At 32.1% G+C, this 20,181-nt stretch overlaps 1 protein-coding gene across 2 annotated transcripts; it reads right to left on the minus strand.

Annotated features, from left to right (window-relative positions):
* Positions 1-2,172: 2,172 nt before the first annotated feature.
* Positions 2,173-20,181, minus strand: LOC148604908 (protein unc-50 homolog A-like). Of its 2 annotated transcripts, XM_088549096.1 has the most exons (9): positions 20,074-20,166; positions 15,240-17,168; positions 14,812-15,079; positions 13,326-13,351; positions 12,045-12,110; positions 10,956-11,076; positions 8,406-8,545; positions 5,422-5,523; positions 2,173-4,777 (listed from the first exon to the last, which is right to left on the minus strand). In XM_088549096.1, exons 3-9 carry the CDS (start codon positions 15,036-15,038, stop codon positions 4,641-4,643), a joined length of 819 nt encoding a protein of 272 aa, XP_088405222.1. In that variant the 5' UTR covers positions 15,039-15,079; positions 15,240-17,168; positions 20,074-20,166; the 3' UTR covers positions 2,173-4,640. The 2 variants fall into 2 exon arrangements, with proteins under 2 accessions (XP_088405222.1, XP_088405221.1); XM_088549095.1 differs by lacking the exon at positions 15,240-17,168 and having other exon boundaries at positions 20,074-20,181.

Genomic DNA, 20,181 nt, shown 5'->3' on the forward strand with positions numbered 1-20,181 from the left:
GACTATTTATGTAATTTCATAAGAGTTTCTTTTCTAGCTAAATATAAAATGGTTTATTATGCGTCTATTGCTGCTCGGACGTTAAACCCAAACAAACAAACAAACAAACATTAACTTTTAAGAATAAAGCATTTGTAGGGATAATAAACGACATGTACTGATAAGATGTCTGTAAATTCAAACCAAATTAATCAGCATACTTAGTTCGCAGTTAAAAGTTTAATGAGTTTGTTTATTGTCGTTAATGACATAGAGTTTAATAAAATTTGATATATTACGTATATCATATGGTTGATGCACTATCCTGCAGAAGTAAGTGATATCTAGTGATGTAGGGCATTTTGTACAATATTGACTATTGTAATATGACGTCCTTCTTTGGCTTAATTCGGATAATGGAGGGTATGGATCCTCCACGAAGTAATCGGGAACCTGCTTCTGCGAGACCCGCGGTTACTATATCTAATGAGAGACTTTTGTGTTAAATTTTCACTTCTGTCTTCACAAAAATTAATTTTATTTGCAAAATCACAGGATGCTAACTAATTTAATCAACATTTTGCATACAATTTAAATTTTGTCTCACAAAATTGACTTTTGTTATCTAATTTCCATATCAGGCAACAAAAGCCAATTTTCTATGCAAATAAGCTAACATGTTCATACCTATAGCTATATGACTAAAATGAATTTTGTAATTACAAAATTGAAGTGATCATAAAGCAAATTTGTATAACATAGTTTTGTACGACAAAAATGATTTTATTATGACAGAATTCAATTTTGTGTACACAAAATTGATTTTGATTACAAAAAAGGTCAAGTCCCATTCGGCGCCTCGTAGTACATGTATGGAAAGACACCATTCGGAAGGAATGTAAAACTAACTTAGCTCAAATTGTAAAGTTATACAATGCAATTGAAAAGAAAAACTACGCGGACTTTTTGTATCGCGCTAAAACTCCAACAAAAAGGCTTCTGGAACAGGGTTATGTTGCTACAAGATTGAAGGCTTCACTACAGAAGTTTTATGGTCGTCATCATGAACTCGTAGATCGTTATGGTGTATCCATCTGCACCATGAAAACTGATTTATTCAACGGGTCATAGTTTTCCTTTCCTCATTTGTCTACCCTGGACTTGACTTTTTATGAGCAACTCGGCGGATGTTTCTAGAAAAGCAGAGGACGCTTACCCTACCGGTGCACCTGGTCCATGCTCCCAGTTTTTAGTGGAGTCCGAGTTGCTCATTTGCTTTTGTTACTTTGTATGCATGATTTTAGTTACTTTATGTTCTCTGTTGTGTATGTCTGTTTTCCATGTCGGGTCTTTGTCTCTGGATTACATTCTTTTGATTACGCTATAACCTTGGTTCCCTTGATTACTCTTTAAAAAGGTAAAGGTAGAATTTTAATGAAAAAGTACTCATACCACAAAATATTTTTTTCCTGCATCTAACACCTTTTTTCCCGTCAAATGGCATTGATATGAATTTTCACAAATGTTCACACTAAGAATTCTAAAGGTCCTTACTAAACAAATGCGTGAATGCATATCTTACTAGACATGCATCTCAAAGAAAACTTGTGAAAAATAGAAATGTTTAGTTGTTACTGCAATTTCAGGGCACTACATGTACAATGTACAGTGTAGAAAAAAATGTTAATGATTAGAAAATAATTACATTGCAGCTATGCTAGGACCAATTTTTACACATACATGTATAACTGAAAAGAGTCGACTGCTCCCCCAACAGTTTAAAAAACATGTTTCAGGGAAAAAATAAAACTGTGATGTGTGGTCCCCTTTTTTTGTTACAAATGATAAAAAAAATATGCCAAGTTTGTGCTGTGTTAGAAAATATTGACCATATAGACTATTATAAATGTACATCATACACAACATTTCAATTAGGTCACGGAACAAAATTATGCTCACTTCTGGGAGACTATTTGGGGCAGATCGCATTGTGATTCTTTTCAATTAGTTGGTTTTGTTGATAAACTTTAAGAGAATAAGGCAAAGACTATTTACTCTGAAAGGGAATGGGGTTTATAAATGTAGGTGGGGTCCAGGTGTGAGACATAATTAACATAGAAGGGCCTAACTCCCCTACATGTATATGTAAATATGCTATACTATGCAAAATTCTAAAAAAAATAACTACTTAAGTGATTGTGAATTTTTTTATTACGAAATCCCTCCATTTTACAATGATAAAATCAGTTTCTTTTGATAGAAATCTATTTCATGCTATACTACCAACATATTACAAAAGCTGAAAAAAGTGATATTTATTCTATTCATTCGAAGGCATTTCCAAGGGGAGCCCCAACCCTCCATGTGCTCTAAAGTTTAGTTGATTATATCAAAAGCAGTGGAAATCACTGATGTTAGCTCCTTCTATAGGAATTTCTAGAGCTGTCACTTTTATTTCAATTTTAACCATTTTTAAATGGTTAATCCAAGCTACAAGTACACATATTTCAATTTCTATAAAATAGCATGAAGTAGATTTCTACCAGACAATTAACATTCAGCAATGCTATGAATATGCAAATTTTACAGTGCACAGATGTAGTATATTTGTTGTATAAGGAGACAAACATGATACTACATCACCAATTATGTCTGTGTTACATGGTTTTGATGGCATTTTAGACTTCTGGTGTAAATTGTTATTACTAGTACCAAATAGCATGAAATCAGATGCCTTGTTCTTCTAGGTATACCCAAACTCACACAGTAAGTAGACATCAGACCAAATTCACTTACCACATATGCACCATCCATATCAAGTTGCATACCAATTTTAAAATCAATTTATTCAGTGGGGGTGAGATTATTGTGAGAAAATTTGAAAAGATCACCAGAGAAGATGATTAACAATTTTAAGTCTTTATTCCGCACTTGAATCAATAATTTTTTTACACATACTCATACCCATTTTTTAAGATTTTTAATAGCAACTTTATAAGACTTATCGGTGCTATAACCAATCTTGATTTGACAGCTACAAATGACCATTTATTGATTCCACTGATGTGTCCCGAGTAAACACAATTTCGGACCATCCATCAAATCTATCTTCAATTACAGTACAATTCATTCACATCGTTCACTTTAGAAAGAAAAAATACAAAAGAAGCAACATATGATTAAAAACAAAAAATGTGATACATGCATTGGCATTAACATTGTAATGCTTGGATGTAATGAATTCAAGATGAAAAATTAAAAGTAATAACGGCTCTATTTCGAAAATAATGCACATGCCTCTTTTACTCAATATTTAAAGTTTTACAAAGAACTCAGAAAAGATTAAATATCTTGAAAACAATGAAAGACAAACAAATGGGAGTTTCTGTAATAAAGGAAATAAAATGCTTTGCATGGCCTAATTTGTTACAATCCCTAAACAGTTGGGGCGAGTATGGATACTCCCTTCAAGTTTGATACAGAATTGATTATTATCTGACACAATAAAAATTTGAATAGAATAGAAGTGGCTCCTTTTTGGTCCCTAATTTCAATATGATTCCAATCACAACCTCCAAAATCAATCTAAACCTCCCTTTAGGGATATGGCTTCTTGTGGTAAAATCTTCTATAACTCAAGTATTCATTGAGACATCAGGAAAATGCTTGATTCTGGTTCCTAATCAGGGCCAGATCCAGACACCTTGAAAAGGAGGGATGGCAGCTCAAGTTCTCCAGAAAAGTGGGACTGCAAGGACATTATTTGCCATTTTTTGTGTCAAAAAATCACATGAAAATTACAAATTTTCCAAATAAAAAATGGGGGTGCCAAGCCCCTACACCCCCTCTGGATCCACAACTGCTAATTGACTTTAAATTCCAAATTGGATCAAGTGACAATTACCAAAATTAATCACATACTTCATTTTTTATTGTGCTCATATAAAAATGATACCAAAAATTACTAATATACTAATTATTTAATATTTTTTTTGGAATTATAGCACAGTATTTAGATGGTATCACATAAGCGGATCCAGGAAGTAGGTCTGTGGATTGACCCCCCCCCTTTTGTAAGAAAATATTGAAAATTCTACTGGCAAATCTGCAAATGATATCCTGGATCATACATTTCTACTTCATAAATTTCTGTATCTGCACCTTGACAGACAGGAGTATATATTTAATACCTCAATCAAAAGATGGGCATATAAATTACAAAGCAAATGTAACTTTAAAGTATAGTTGCAACTTCTAAATAAGACAAGCCTTGTTACATAATGCTGTATGCCAAAACAATATCCCACCTTTTTTCTTTTATTGTTCCAGAGTTCTGTAATATTTTTTTCCACGAACAAAAACATATCCCTAAAAGGATTGTGTTTTTTTAAGTTATACTACATAAATTGAATAAGGGAATAAACAGACAGACATACATGGCAACCCATAATACTTCCAGGGCATACCAAAAAATTGACCTCTTACCATATGAAAGAGAATGGCACAACAAAATATTCTGGTTACTATGAAGTGAATCCAGAAGAACCAGGAAGTAAAACAAAATTAGAACAAGAATTTCAGAGTCATTATGAATGCTAATAGCAGAGTAATTTCCAGAAGTCTACAAGATCTATCACAGTAATACATCTCAATATGGTCAATCAAAAGACTCTGTACTCGTAGAAATCACACAACATTTTACTAAAGTTCCATCTCAACACTACAGATAAAATATAGATAAATACCACTACTGTCGCAGGATAAAGGATTATTCTGGTGTTCTTTAAAAATGGCAACGCTGCAAAAAATAAAGTGAAGGATACAATGGAGAAAATAAATCAAAATAATACATACTAAATATTACCTGCCAAAATCTGTATCACATACCATATCAAAACAAGGGCCATCAGCTCGTGGGGTGATATAGGTCGAGGATTGATACTACATACGATACAGATTTTGACATGTCATGTTGATTATATTTATTTTAAGTAAACAATGTATTTCAAGTGTGTTCTCTGAAGGGGTGCAATACAGGGTATAGAATATAGGTCTAGGGGTGTGATATATGGTATGGGATATAGGTCTAGAGGTGTGATATAGGGTATGCTAAATAGGGTAAACAATATAGGATTTAAACATTCAATTATAATGCATGTATTAAAAAAGTACATTTTAATCTAAATATATATATTTATAGATATAACTGAAGTACTTTTGCATGATATAATTAGGCGATGGTGATTTGTCAGTGTCTGCTAAAAGTATTTGAACAAAAAAATATATCTGGCCCCCTTTACTGAAATAATCCTTTCTAAACTCAGATATCGACCAATCAAAACATCTGAAATTGAAGATTTGTGGACAAAATCAAGGATTTTAGGAAATCAAAGTTTAAGATTTTTTCTATGAAACAAGGTTTGGGTAAATTACTGTACTTACCACTGTATCCTAAAAATGTGTTATAGATGTAGTACATGATAGCAATTAACCACAGGGTATTACCAAATACCAAACCTAGATAATATCCAGCATTGATGAATGCTGAAATAAATTATGAGAACACAATTAAAAATATATCATTTGACCGAAAACAAACCTATAAAATATAAAATGTCAATATAAAGATTTTGAAACTTTAATTAACATGGCCATAGCATCCTCTGAGACATGTGAGGCATTTTGAAAAAATTATTTTCCTTTAATAATTTAAAAAAATGAATATATAATAAAATTCATCAATAGAAGCAGCTTGATTCACAACTGCAGAGGTGTACACTGAACTGATGGAGAATGTTTCGCCACAACTTTCAAACTTGATATGATCTTAATTTGCATTGTGATTTAATGTTTGACAAGATTTTGGCCAGATGAAATGTATACAATTAGAAATGTATACAAATTTGATGAAATGCCTATTAATCTGATCCCTTTTTGGATTTTGAAGTACCATGATATTTAAAATAAAAAATTGTGTGGCACATGATACAGATTGTCTATTATTGTGTGTTTTCATAATTATTCTTTACATTTTTTATTCAGATATTTGAATTTAAAAAAAAAATATTGGCACTTTACGATTTTTTTAAACTAGAATGCAATACAAGTAGAGGGGATAACTTGTGTCAGATCAATAATTTGTGAAAATTCATTGTAACGCATTGTTGTAGAGGAAAAACCTTTGAAAAACATTAATTATTGCATATTTTGTAACTTTGACTAGTTATACAATTTACTGTCCTTATTTCATCTCTTTTAAGACAATTTTACACAAAAAGCACAAGAATGACATTGCAAATTTAAAGTGCCCAAAATTAAATCAGTTTTATAAGTTAAACACATGGTATATCAATATTTAACAGACACAATCATCACCCTCACATCTATTCTAGCCTGATTTTGGTAGTATTTAATATATGTGGTACAATTTCAAATAGATCAACATACACATACATGTATGTTCATGCATACTAAAATTTATGAGCCAACAGAAAAGAAGTGTTGTTTTTTTTTTATATTAAGAAAACACTTATTTTCAATGGATTCCTTTTAAGCCCCAATACCAATAAATTTCCAGAAGAGCAATCAATAAACTTTAAGGAGGTAGACCTAGGGTAAGGGTCATAACTCATGAAATCAGTGATATGTGTTTATTATATTCAATTTCACCAAAGCCTCTCAAGCTTTCGTTTGAACCAGAATAAAATGAATCAGAGTTAATTAGATGCTTACATACGATTGATGCAAAACGCTGAATACAAACGTTCCAGTGATTTTTAAGAGTTGTGTCCCTTACTCTAGGTCTACTTCCTTAGATCAAGGTACAGATTACAGATAAATTATTTATCAGTAATCTGTACCTTTTTTTCCTTTGATCTTGTTGACACATTTTTCTATTCTCTCACAAATGACAAAGATATTGGAAATGACTGTCAAAACATTGAGTGGGACTGTGATGTATCTTGGTCTTCTTAAAAGTTTTAAATAGAAATGAATGTCATGCACCAATAGTGTCTCAGAGGTCGCAATACCAGATTTTTTTTGCATGACAAGAGTAGTTCCAAAAATGATTGTACATCAATAAATAGAAAATTATTAGTTATTTTACATATTGTCGTGTATCAAAATTAAAAGTAATTTATTCATTAATAAATATTATTTAATTAAAAAACATAAAATTACGCTTGACACTGAAATCTTTCATGTTGATTTAAGACAGAAATAGAAATCTCCAGAATTTAATGCCCCATCAATAAACCAAATTTGAAATCAATAGGTCAGTTGGGAGTCCAGATAATTGCTACCAAAATTTTTGGACAGAATAATAGAGGGACAAAGTGATTCAATTACATAACACACATTTGTAGAGTACACATAGATAGTACTGTGAAAGTACATATGTTCGTGGGGTACCAATTTTCATGGTTTTCGTTGTAAGCCAAACCACAAACTGTGGTTCCCAAAGAAAATGAGATTTCCATTTATGTGTTTACTGAAAATCTCAAAACCATGAATTAAAAAATATCCAGGAATTAAAGGACTTTTACAGTTTGTAATGACTTTTTTTTACAACCGTTATGTTTGAATGTTAAACAGATGCATAACCAATTGGAGAGAGACAAATATAGCCCATGGTACATTTGTACATGAAATCCCTTGAGAGAATGTATATATGACAAGATTTCATTTATAATATAATACTTCATAGGGTGCAGCTTGATATCACTGTAAAACTCTACACAGTTCGGTGGTTAGGAAAGTTGTGATACAAATTTGTTTTTTTTTGTCCCTCCCCCCACAATATCAAAATATTTTATGTGTTATCTTTTTTATTTGGTTCCCTACATTGTACATGTAGGTTGTCTCTGTTTTCTGGGTTTACGATTAGGCCATGGCCATGCTTTGGGATTTTGACATACATGTACATGTACATGTATTTGAGTCACCCCAATACTGATGCACAGTATTTTGTGCTGGTATACATGTATTACTTCAGATTAAAGTCAACATATAATTCAATCATAAGTTTATTTTAATACATTACAGGGCTCAAGCTACTTGAGAAAAACAGGGAGAAGTGACTTCTCTTTTAGAGAGACACTAGGGAGAAATGGGAATTAACAGGGAGAAGTGAACGCGTTCGTGCATCATTTACTAATGCTTTTTTAAATTATATGCGTTTATGTTACTTACATGCACACAATATAAGCAAGCATTTTCATATATTTATTTTCTTTTATTGAAATAAATATTACTTTTCATTTAAGCTACACATGTAAGTAACTAAATATATAGTGATTATATAAGAAACATCCCAGGTCTTGACTGGAGCAGTTCCTTAATATCTACCAAGTTTCATGAAATTTGGAACAACCAATCCAGTTGAAAATTTGTGCATATTAATTAAAGGACTGTTTCATACTTACGACCTAAGAATACAAGTTGAAAAAGATGAAGAATCATTAATAAAGGGAAGAATGCATTCAAGTGAACATCAAAGGCATAACCCCACTCCACATCCTGTCCTCGAGGTGGTGCCATAATCATATATTTATTTGATATTACCCTGCAATGGTATAATAAAAAAAATTAACCTCTATGATTATGTTACAGTTTTGGCACTTGATGTATTTTGTAGGTTTTTTTTCACATAGATTCTCCATCAGTAATGAGTGGTTTACAAAATGTATACTATTTCTCCTTGAGATGGTTAAATTAAGACTTTCAACATGTGAGCATTACTAAGCATATGCATATTAAAGTCTCAATTTAACCACAGAGTGGCAAATAATTTAAATCAAGAATAGACTTAGGGAGAAATAATTTCTCCCATGAAATCTGCAGAAACCTTTGAAGATGTAAAATGGTAGCCATGGGAAAACTCTCATAAAAATTTAATCACCGCCCAGTCTTTAATAGTCATGTGCATTTTTAATCATCCCCTTGAAATGGGAGAAAATTGTTTCCACATATGAAATTTGTCAAAGCACAACATTCAAAACCCATAAAGCACTATGGTTTGTCCACTATATTCAACATGGAGCTACAATAATGTAGGTGCTTAGACACACTCAGTCTCTAGCAGAACATATGTGCTGGATTTGGCTTCCAATTTAACTCTTTTGAGGGTTATATGGACCTGGAAAAATTCACATTTGTTCAAAACAGCTGTTATTACCAATTCAAATCTGAAGTGGTTTGATACAGCCATTATACTCCAGTGAAATTTGTGTAAACCAAAAACTTTCCATCAGAACATTTACAATGTATATGTACTGGTAATTATAATATTGTCCATTATTATACCTTCTTAAGTAGAAATTATGTACACAATTATCATGCAAAACACAATAAAAGGCCAAAAATATACCTTTTAAGAAAATTAATGTAGAAATTAATTAATTTTGGAAAAAAAGTTTGAATTATCATAGTGTTCAATATGAGTTTTGCCTCCACCTTAAAAATCATTTATAGTTACTTTTTTTTAAGTAGTGCTCCATCTAAGAATCATGCAAAATGTGATTCATGGGTTAAAAGCTTACATATTTTTATTTTTTATATTTTGTTTGAATTGTCATAGTAAACAGAAATTAACATTCGGTTTTTCATATAACCTATGTTCCTAGGAGACAAAAATTATATAAAATGCACTGTGGATTTCAAAATTTAGGAAGATAACTCTGTAAATGACACTCAAATACAATAAAATCTATTGGATTTTCAATGTTGATTATATCTTAAGAGCAGGCAGATATGAATGAATAATTACACATTTTATAATATAGACCCACAAAACAACTTCATAACAAAAATAAAAATATGTAGCCTTTTTTGGGGTGTATCACATTTTTGCAGATTTTGCATGACTCTTACAAAGACAGCTACTTAACATGTTTAACTTAGATATACAAGTTTTAGTGAACTTGCATTAGGTCACTGTGTGAAAAGTGTAGAGAATCATATTATTTTCATTTGTACATAAAATGAATACTGAAATTGACTAAATTCAGTATTCTTCTTCAGGTGCTGCAAACTACTAATTTTTTTCCTGTGTCACTGGCCAAGTTACTTTAATTATATCCTCAGTTACGGTACTTTTTCATCTTTGCATTTGATGTTTGCTCCGATATAAAGATTGTTTACTCTGATAATTGTATAACTGTATGACTTGTTCATGGAACAGATTATCCTGCCCTTTATGGTTTATATAAATGCTGTTTCTTGTTGCATTGTCATCGCCTTTAGATAAATACCAAAATTTAAATTACTAATATTTGTAAGAATCAAACAACTCGTAAATATTTCATAATGGATTTCAAAATCCTACAAAACTTAAAAAAAAATACTTTCTTATTCAGTGATTTAGCTAGCACTTGTCATTTTCGCCATTTACGAAAGGATTTCATAAATGACGAAAATGTTTTAGATCATTTTTTTCACATTTATTGTATTTATTGTTATGCCTGTATCTGTAAACTTAAAATGAATATATTAAGAGTGTTAAGGTCTTTAGTTTATGATACTTTTGACTATTTAGAAACTTCTGCTGCCCATAATATGTTGTTCGTGCTCTACGCAAAAGTGACTTAAGCCCTAAAAATCCTGGCTAAAACCCTGTCTTATTCAAGATGTTAATTAACAATAAACAAAATAATCCTATATCAACTGGTATTTTGAGTTATGCTGATTTAATATATATCAATTTACTAGTATTTCATTATGGCACAAAATCATCAATGAACAAACCTTCAGTTCAACAATTTGCAGATTAATTTTAGAATTTGCACTCGCAAACATTTTTGACAGACACTGAAGCCCAAACTGATATTTTCAAGACATCAAATTTTGCTATACCCAGCCTTATTTGTTGCATGTTGTACTGAAGATACAAAGAGTGAGTTGCACAGTCAGGTGTGATTTGAACAACATTTTACAAACAGGCCAGATACACTAAGATACCATGTATACAAACTTACCAAAATAGGGTGGCTATCAACAAGCCAACACCCACATAATCAACAAACACGGTCCATAACACAAGCTTTAGAAAACCAATAAAGTGTATCTTTAAAACCACACTGAATCCAATAGAGGATACTGAAAAATGAAATAATAACAGAAAGATATATCAAATGTCAGTATCTGTAAGAATCAGGCAGTGGGGGAAACATGGTATGAAAAAAACCCCATCATTTAGATAGCATAATTTGACTATTTGCACCATCAAAATCAAGAAAAACAGGCAAAATTTTCCACATAATGCTGGACCATTGAGTTACAATTTCATTGAAATGCACTGAAAATGAACATTTCACGGGCGATAACTGTCAAAAACCTTATTTTTCTAAGATTCTACTGAAAAATTTCTGCGCAAAGCCAGTGATGCAGAGATCAAATAATGGTCTTTTCAAATACAGAAATCTGCCTTGACTGATATTACATTGTCAGATTGGTGTTTTTTGACATGCATGTTTCTGATTTTTCCCATTTTGCCTGATTCTTACAAATACTTACACTTAGCAGTATTTATCCCTTACCCTACTGGTGCACCTGGCCTTAAGTGCCACAAAACTTGAAAAAAAATTTAAGTCTGAGGAAATTCTTAATTGTTTGCGATTCATTCATTTCAAATACTGACTGAAGTTACAATGGAAGTTAAGAATATTCTCAGACTTTTTGTACAGTGCTAGACTTCTTAAAATCAGGCTTCTGGAACAGAAGTTTTATGGTCATCGTGGACTGTTAAGGAGTATTCATCTGATCTATATGAAATTGTTTGTTTACCGTGTCATAGTTTTCCTTTACCTTTTTGTATAGCCCAAATGTGATATTTTAAGACCAACTTTGTAGGTGTTTCTAAAAAAGCAGAGGATGAAAAAAAAATCTGGACTATAATTTGGCAATTTTTTTTTCTCACAAACCACGAAAATACAAAAAATTTTAACCTCGTAAAAATTTCCCACTATAAAGTATGCAATTCTATATAAGGCTTGTTGTTTCAGAAGACACTTTCAGATTTATTTGGAGCTTGTAAGAACAGTTTCCATATCATTATAAACACTTACTTATTATACAAAGTCCAACCAACACAAGAAAGGCAGGATCATCTCTAGCAAATTGATCTTTTGTATCTGAAATGTATTTTTTAATCTTTTATGTAAAATATGAGTCAATGGTCGCATTCATCAAATACAGAAGTTGTGATTTGTCACAAAATAGATATTAGTGAATAGATTTAAAGAGTTGTGTTGATTAATCAATCTTCAAATGCCACTGTAAGTGATGGGCTGAGTGCAGTCAGCATTCAGTCATTTGCATCTTAAATAAGTCGCCCATTGTTTGTTTACACTGTACCTGATCATTTCACTAAAAATAGTATGATTACAATGAACATGGTGAATTATATATAGACAAACCTGTCTGAGGTGACCTTCCAAGGGAGAGTAAAATCATGGTCACATAAGACAGGTGGTCTTTATATACAGGGATATTTTGCATAGAATACATTACATGTACATAGGACTATTTCAATCATAGTCATTAAAGAATTTTTTTGGCCTGGATTTTTCAGTATAATTTCTGACCTGACTTTTTATTTTTTTATTCTAACCTGTCTTGAATTTCATTTTCGATCCTGATTTTTTCTTCTTCTGACTTGCATTCTAGCTTTTTTTCACATTTTTTATTTTACCAGATTGTTCATTTCTTGATTTTTTTAACCATGCATCATTGCTCTGCCTTGATCCTAACCATCCCATAAAATCAAATGCTTGCACCCCAAGGCTTTTAAAGAATAATTGACTTGAAACCAGTTTTTTTTTTCTTTTTGTTAATATTCATTTATAAATTCAAGTATGGACCTATACTTCTACCAAGTTAAATGTAGCTTATTACTTCAATTGGCCAAACAGGTCTTATTCATTTGAACAAAGAAATTCAATTAGTAAATAATCTTAAAAAAATATTTTAGATGTTGCAATTAAGATTTATAGCATGCAAAAAAGATTAAGGTGTTCAAAAAAATAAATGTTTTGAACAAACTACAGCAAAATTTACTATCAATTATGATGACAACAGTGTTATAGGATTTTTCGAAATTTTAGGTTTCAATGGGAAAGCTCAAATTGAAGATTAACTGTCCCACACTTGAAATTTGCTTTCCAACTTTGACAATCCTATCAAATATTCAACTATTTTCAACTATTCTACCTATCAAAGGGAAAGTGAAGCAAAACACACAACTTTCCCACACGTAAATTGCACTTGCCCAGGGTGAAATCCTAGAACACTGGACAAAACATTGGCCTGATTAAAAATTTGAACATGTCTGTACATAATTAACTTACATTTTCTATACTGAAAATTTCTATACCTGCAAAAGTAAAATAAATCAATTATAAACTAACCCAATATAAAATATTCCTATGATTAATCAATGATTCAATATGGCTGCATGGCTGTAACATGGCAGTGCCGTTTATAAGCTCTCATTTTTTGGGCATTTTTTCAGATGTTTGATGAATTAGTTCAAAATGACAATGGTGTGGTATAAATTGATTGCTTTTTGGAAGGAATTAAACTATATAACATGTGTATGTACAATGTACAAATGAATATGAACATGATGAAGTTTTGTAAAACAAAGTATTTTTAGAGGAAAAATGAAGATTTGAAAAATTTCTATTGATATACATGTAATAATTACAGTACAGAACATTACATGAAGTATTAAACATGGCAAATAAGCCTGCAGGTTCTACAAGCATTCAGAGTAAACACAATACCAGACTTAAACTTTAAAATATACTGTTGGTATGAATATAGTGCAAACATTGGTAGCAGCAAAAATGGGCAGATAAACTGAAATACAATCTCACAAAAGAACTCCATCAGAAGTGTCTTCTGACTCCAAAAATAGATGTGATCTACTTACTAAAAGATATTGACTGATCTTAGCCATGATTCTAAAGACAATCAAGACAGGTCACTGACAATGACAACAGCTATTACCCATTTGCAAAATATTCTGTGGTCATACAAACACGACAAACAATTACTTCCATTAATTGTCAAAGAGAGATGTCCTAGAATTTCTTAGGGTGAACAATTCCAACACACAGTGTATACAGTTTGCATGATAAACACTTTGTACCTTATTTTGGCCTTAACATGAATAAAAATGGTTCTTTTCTTCATTTTCATCAAATTTAGGACAGGTTGTAATTTTTATGAATAATAATTTTCAATCATCTTTGAATGATCTTTGAATGATCTTTTTAGAGAACTTTTAAATTATATAAAACAAAAAAATACATGGAAAGATAAAAAAAATACTGAAGCATGAGCAGAGGGATGGTTCAAATACATGTACCTCAAAATCCAAAAGCTAGTTTTAAACTTGAGCACATGAATCAAAAAATGATATACATACACAATTTGGCGAACTGAATAAAATAAATTTCACCTAAAAACTGACGATACAAGAAACAGGACATGTCACACAAAATACTCAAGCACAAGCAATTTGAACACCCCCCAAAAAAATATGGGAGTGATATCAGGAGTTGTTGGCATTTGACCAATTTTTACTGCTGTAGTGATGGATATACAATGTAAAAGAAAGATACATGTCAGAGATAAATGTACATATACTAATACGTCTTGCTACATGTACATGTATGGCATACTACAATGTAGCATTCTTGGCTCTTATTGATCAAAAGAAACTTTGTCTTATTTTTTTTTCTAAAAGACTAAGGCACTAAAGGGAAAATGAAAATGAAAAAAAAAAAAAACAATTTGTTGTATAATATATGATATAAAAAAACTCACACTTTCTGTGGAGAAATGAAAAGATAAATCATCTGCCAGAAAGCATATTCAAAGTCCATTTGTTTAAACTTGCACAATCTTTTAAGGTATTTTTGTCTCTTTGCTGTTGCTGAAAGTCGAGCTTCACTTTTACTATCACGATGAGCCCCGTCCAAGGAGTTGAATGACGATGAATGAGTAGATGATGTTGGAGATGCTGGCGGAGACGACTTGGTATAATTGTACATGTTGGTTAAGGTTCAACTGATCAATCAACAGAATATTAACTCTGAAAGGAAAAAAAAAAACAGAAGACATGTCAAACTAAGGAGTAATATACATGTGTAATTCAATGAACTAAAATGCACTTAAACCAGGGACTTAAAGAAGTGGTGGTTCAAGAATCCGGACCCGAAATTTCTGACATTGGACCTTCAAACTCCATTTACCTGGGTCATCAATCTTCAACTCTTTAACTGACTCATTACTGTGTACTTTTGCTTTTCCTTAAGTAGACCATTTATCTGAAATTTGGAAAATTCCAAAAACTTCTACACTTAAAAGTGAAAGTCGTGTCTCAGATGTAACAAAAAAGTGACTGTTGACTTAAGGAGGTAGACCTAGGGTAAGGGACACAACTCTTATATACATGTACCATTGGAATGTTTGTATTCAGCATTTTACATCAATGTCATGTAAGCATCAAAGAAACTTGGATAGATTTCATTCTGTGTCAAGTGGAAGCTTGATAGGCTTTGGTGAAATTGAATATGATACAAACATATCACTGATTCTGTCCCTTACCCTAGATCTACCTCCTTAAAGTTAACATTTTAATTGATTTAGCAACTTTAAATTGAGCTTATATTTAATACTAGTATATAATAGTACTGTACCACACCACTAAGATAAATTTTTTTATTCCATTTGTCTTGTTTTCTGCTACTAATTTACCACAGGTAATAAATAATATACAACAAGTTCTTGTAATAATTCATTTGCATAATTTTGACATAAAAAATTGTGAAACAATTGATGAATATATAAATTAATACAAAATCAGTATACATGTAAGTTGCCAAAGATGTACTACAATGAATCAAAGTATGCTTAAAAGCAAATCCAAAAGTCACACATCATAATTAACTTATTATGAAGACCTGAAGTTGATGACATTTAGCACTAATGAACCAAATATATATGTACACTTGTACTTTAATAATTTGTTACGTGTTATGACCGTATATTGTAAATGTGTTGATGCAATAAAATATTTGTATTATACATTTGTACCTACAGTGTACACATGTACAGTCTTATTGTGATTGATAGTTGTAAGTCATTATGTTGTTATTTGTTGCTAAGGAAAATTTGAATGTTTTAATTTTGTTGCAAATTTATAGTTGGCTGTATTTGGTCTGAGGAGACAGAATTTCCATTTAAGGGGCATTTAGAGAGACATCTCAGAGAAAAAACATGCTGGCTTCAGTTCTACAAATGCTTCATACATGAATGTAGGAAGATTTTTAATAGGAAAATTCTACAGCATGGATGCTAAGATCTAAAAAGGAGGATCTACAAATGTAGTTATTTTCGTGAGAACAGGCAATGGGAGCGAAGAAAGAATAAAGTGACTATATGAAGAACATAATGCTCACTTTGATAAAAAAAAGAGTTGTCAAGCCAAAAGGTGTTGAGGGGAACTAACAACAGGACAGAGAAGTAAAAAATAAAATGTAGATAAAAGTGTGGACCTAAAGTGAGAGGATACTTATATGAAAAAGCCTAAGTTTGAAGAGACAGTGAGTATGAAAACTGGCAGTTTCTCTGTCATAAAATCCAGCTCCTCAAGCTCTGGCTCAGAATATAGCTCCTCATGCTCTTGGCTTAGAATCCAGTTCCTCAAGCTCTGGCTCAGAATCCAGCCTCTCAAGCACTGGCTCAGAATCCAGCTCCTCAAGCTCTGGCTGAGAATCCAGCTCCTCAAACTCTAGCTCAGAATCCACCTTCCTCAGTTCTGGCTCAGAGTCCAGCTCCTTAAGCTCTGATTCAGAATCTACCTCCTCAATGCTCTGGCTAAGAATGTAGTCCCTCAAGTTCTGGTTCAGAATTCAACTCCTCATGCTCTGGCTCAGAATCCAGCTCTTCAAGCTCTGGCTCAGAATCCAGCTCCTTAAGCTCTGGCTCAGAATCTACAGTGTAGCTCCTCATGCTCTGGCTCAGAATCTAGCTCCTCATGCCCTGGCTCTGAATCTAACTCCTTCAGCTCTGGCTCTGAATCAAGTGCCTTAAGCTCTTCAGATTCCAGCTCCTTAAGCTATGGCTCAGAATCCAACTCCTCAAGCTCTGGCTCAGAATCCAGCTCCTCAAGCCTAAAACTGAAAAAGCAACAGAGGTATCCAAAACAATGATAGACCAGTCAACCCTAAGCCAGAACTACAGGTGGTGGATTTTTTTGTAAAAGAGGATAATACAGGACAGAATCCTGTTAATAGTAGAACTTGTACTGCATTGACCACTTTTCAAGAAATCAAGGAGAAGGTTACTTTGAATATTGGAGGAACTATTTTTCTGACAAGTAAAGTGACATTGATGGCTGATCCATCATCATTATTCACCATAATGATGTTGCCACAAACCTTGCTTAGTACAAACTCTAACATGTACAATGTACAATGTACCTCTTTGACAGAGATCCTGCACTTTTTTTAATAATTCACCTACATGAGAAATCCACCTGTTATGGAAGTGAGCCTTCTACAGATCAGTACCTAAAGAACTAAGATATATGTATGTACATGAAATTCTAATAGACGCCAGATATTTTCTTTTGTCAGAGGTTGTTGACAGTATCACAACTTAACCAATATCACAGCCTACCACATGAAGTATGTGACTGTTAACGATGGAAAATTGTAATGAAAATCATAGGCTGTTGTGTTGTTGCAATGGAGTTTAAATACAAGAAGTTGTGTTCTTTTTATGTTAAAAATGCTAATAATTAAAATGTTGTTTGTTTTTAATGTCTTACAATTCGATAAGATCATTTATTATCAATACAAAGAACAATATCAGTCATAGAAAAAAAGAAAGTTTTCTTTTTAAATGAATGAAAAGAAAAAATTTAAAGCGGTGTTGTAATCAGTTAAATTTCATTGGTCAAAATGTTCAATTTAGTCACATGATCATATAAATAGTTTGGAAGTGGCAAATTCAATGAGGCTTTGCTTGGTAAATGTAATGCTTCTTGTGTAGAAGGTAATATTAGTGAGAAAAAAAAATTCGAACAGGAGAAAAATGTCAGTTTATTCCACTTGGAGCTATTGAGATGAGGTTCATATTATATTTTAAAGTACATGTGTTTATATATGAATAGTACTGTGGTGGTGCTCCACAGTATTGGAGGAAGTTACATGTAACTCCAGATTAGGTTGTTTCTCCTGTATATCTTTTTTTTCTCCTGCTTCAGAAAACTGCAAATATCTTATCAAAGTTGGATTGATTGAAGGGTTGATGTAGTTTATTAGTTAGTTTCCCAATGACTCCAAAATAATGGCTTCAGCAATTAACTGCATGAGTATTTCATGTGGATGATATTTGTCAATTATTCCCATTATAATAAATATTGTATCTGTTAATTGTTGATTAGCTCTGTACTTTGTGTAATCCCATTTTCACCCTTTCCAATAACTATATATATACATATGTACATGTAAACTTCGGCAAAATATGAACTCATTTTTGTTGTATTGTCATTGACCCAGCATACTTACAATAAAAATGTATGCAGTGTGGGGTGTCCAGCTGTACAATATTTACACAAAATTGAATTCTGTTAGAGTTTTCATTTTGTCCTTTTTAACCATGGCTAAATTTAATCCATAATGATTTCTTGATCAAATATCCAGTCATTTGAAAAAAGTTGATCAAGAGTATCAATACCATATTCAGAACTAATTACTGACAAGGCAAGATTAAAACTTTATTGACATATACATGTTGTACATGTACATGTATTGTAATTGTCAGTTCATTCAACTTATCTCAAGCTGAAAAAATGTTCTGTTGAAATGGAGAATTAACTGTTCAATTATGAAACAAAAAGATCACATTAAATACTTCGTGTTTTCTACTGAATTATCAGTTAAGATAAAAATATGTACCCCAAGAATGCATGTTCCGTAATGAATATCAACAGTAAAACATCAATTATCATAAGCTGGAGTGAAAAATATTCATTCTGTATCTTGTGTAAAGGATTTTGTATTTGATGGATTTCCAAGAATTTTTTTACATTTTTTTTTCCTTGGACAGGCACCACTTTTGCTTTGAATAGTTATCAGATGGGGAAAAAACTCTTGTCAAAATAGCATTATACGACGGAATACAATCCTGATCTTGGACGATGTCTGAAACTAAAGAGGGCAACTTCATTTTGCTTTTGTCCGAGACCAAATGAGCCCCCAAGGGCGACAATTTGGTGCAAATTGCCCATGCACATGAGCCTTAAATTATGAATCAGACCTGCTTAATCTAAACATACACATGTACTAAAGAGGTCCAGGGAATTGAAGGAAAATGATTTTTCAAGAAAAGGAAGCTCATGGTGCTCACTAGTACAGACTACTACTACTCTGTACTAGGGAAATTTAATACATGAAACAACTAGGCCTGAATACAATGTGCATGTCCACTGTACTACGTATGTCGATTTTCAAAGTTCTACAGAGCTTATGTTTATTGTTTGATATATATCGACTTTAAATAAAGTTTACTTGACTTGACTTGTACAATGTATATCACAAATCCAAAGTCTACATCTGTACTATGACAGCATACATTACAATATTAGAACTTACGAAACATGTAAGTGACAAATGTGTATACCTATCATAACTTAAGGTCTCTTTAGCTTACAACTTCATCCTCTTACAGGCTAAATCTGTCTCTTAAAATGAAAAATCTTAGCAGGAAACACTTTTCTGCACTGTACTGTCTGTAGACAGAAGTACAAAATACAACAGTTGACATCTCCAGCGCCGAATCCAAAAGGGATTACAGTAGATAGTAATCCCTTTGGGGGTTTGGCGCTGGAGATATTTTTTTGTTTTGAAAACAAAAAAAAAAATATCTCCAGGGACGAATCCTAAAAGGGATTAAGACTTAAGTAGACAGTGCATGAGCCTGAGATTACAGACGTATACATAAAAAAACACATACGTAGTGCTTAAATACTATACAAGAAAACGGAGAGCACTTTTGCGTTTAACAATTTTCGCTTACCCTCTTACTGACATCCATTTCAATGATTGTCAATTTTGTTCTGAACTTGGAAGTTTTGACGTTTTCATGCAAGCATTTAGTAACAATGATCATCGCAATCAATAGAAT

Source organism: Perna viridis, chromosome 10, assembly GCF_037379345.1.
Source record: "Perna viridis isolate PV_CMFRI_1.1 ecotype Kerala chromosome 10, ASM3737934v1, whole genome shotgun sequence".
Classification (NCBI taxonomy): Eukaryota; Metazoa; Mollusca; class Bivalvia; order Mytilida; family Mytilidae; genus Perna; species Perna viridis.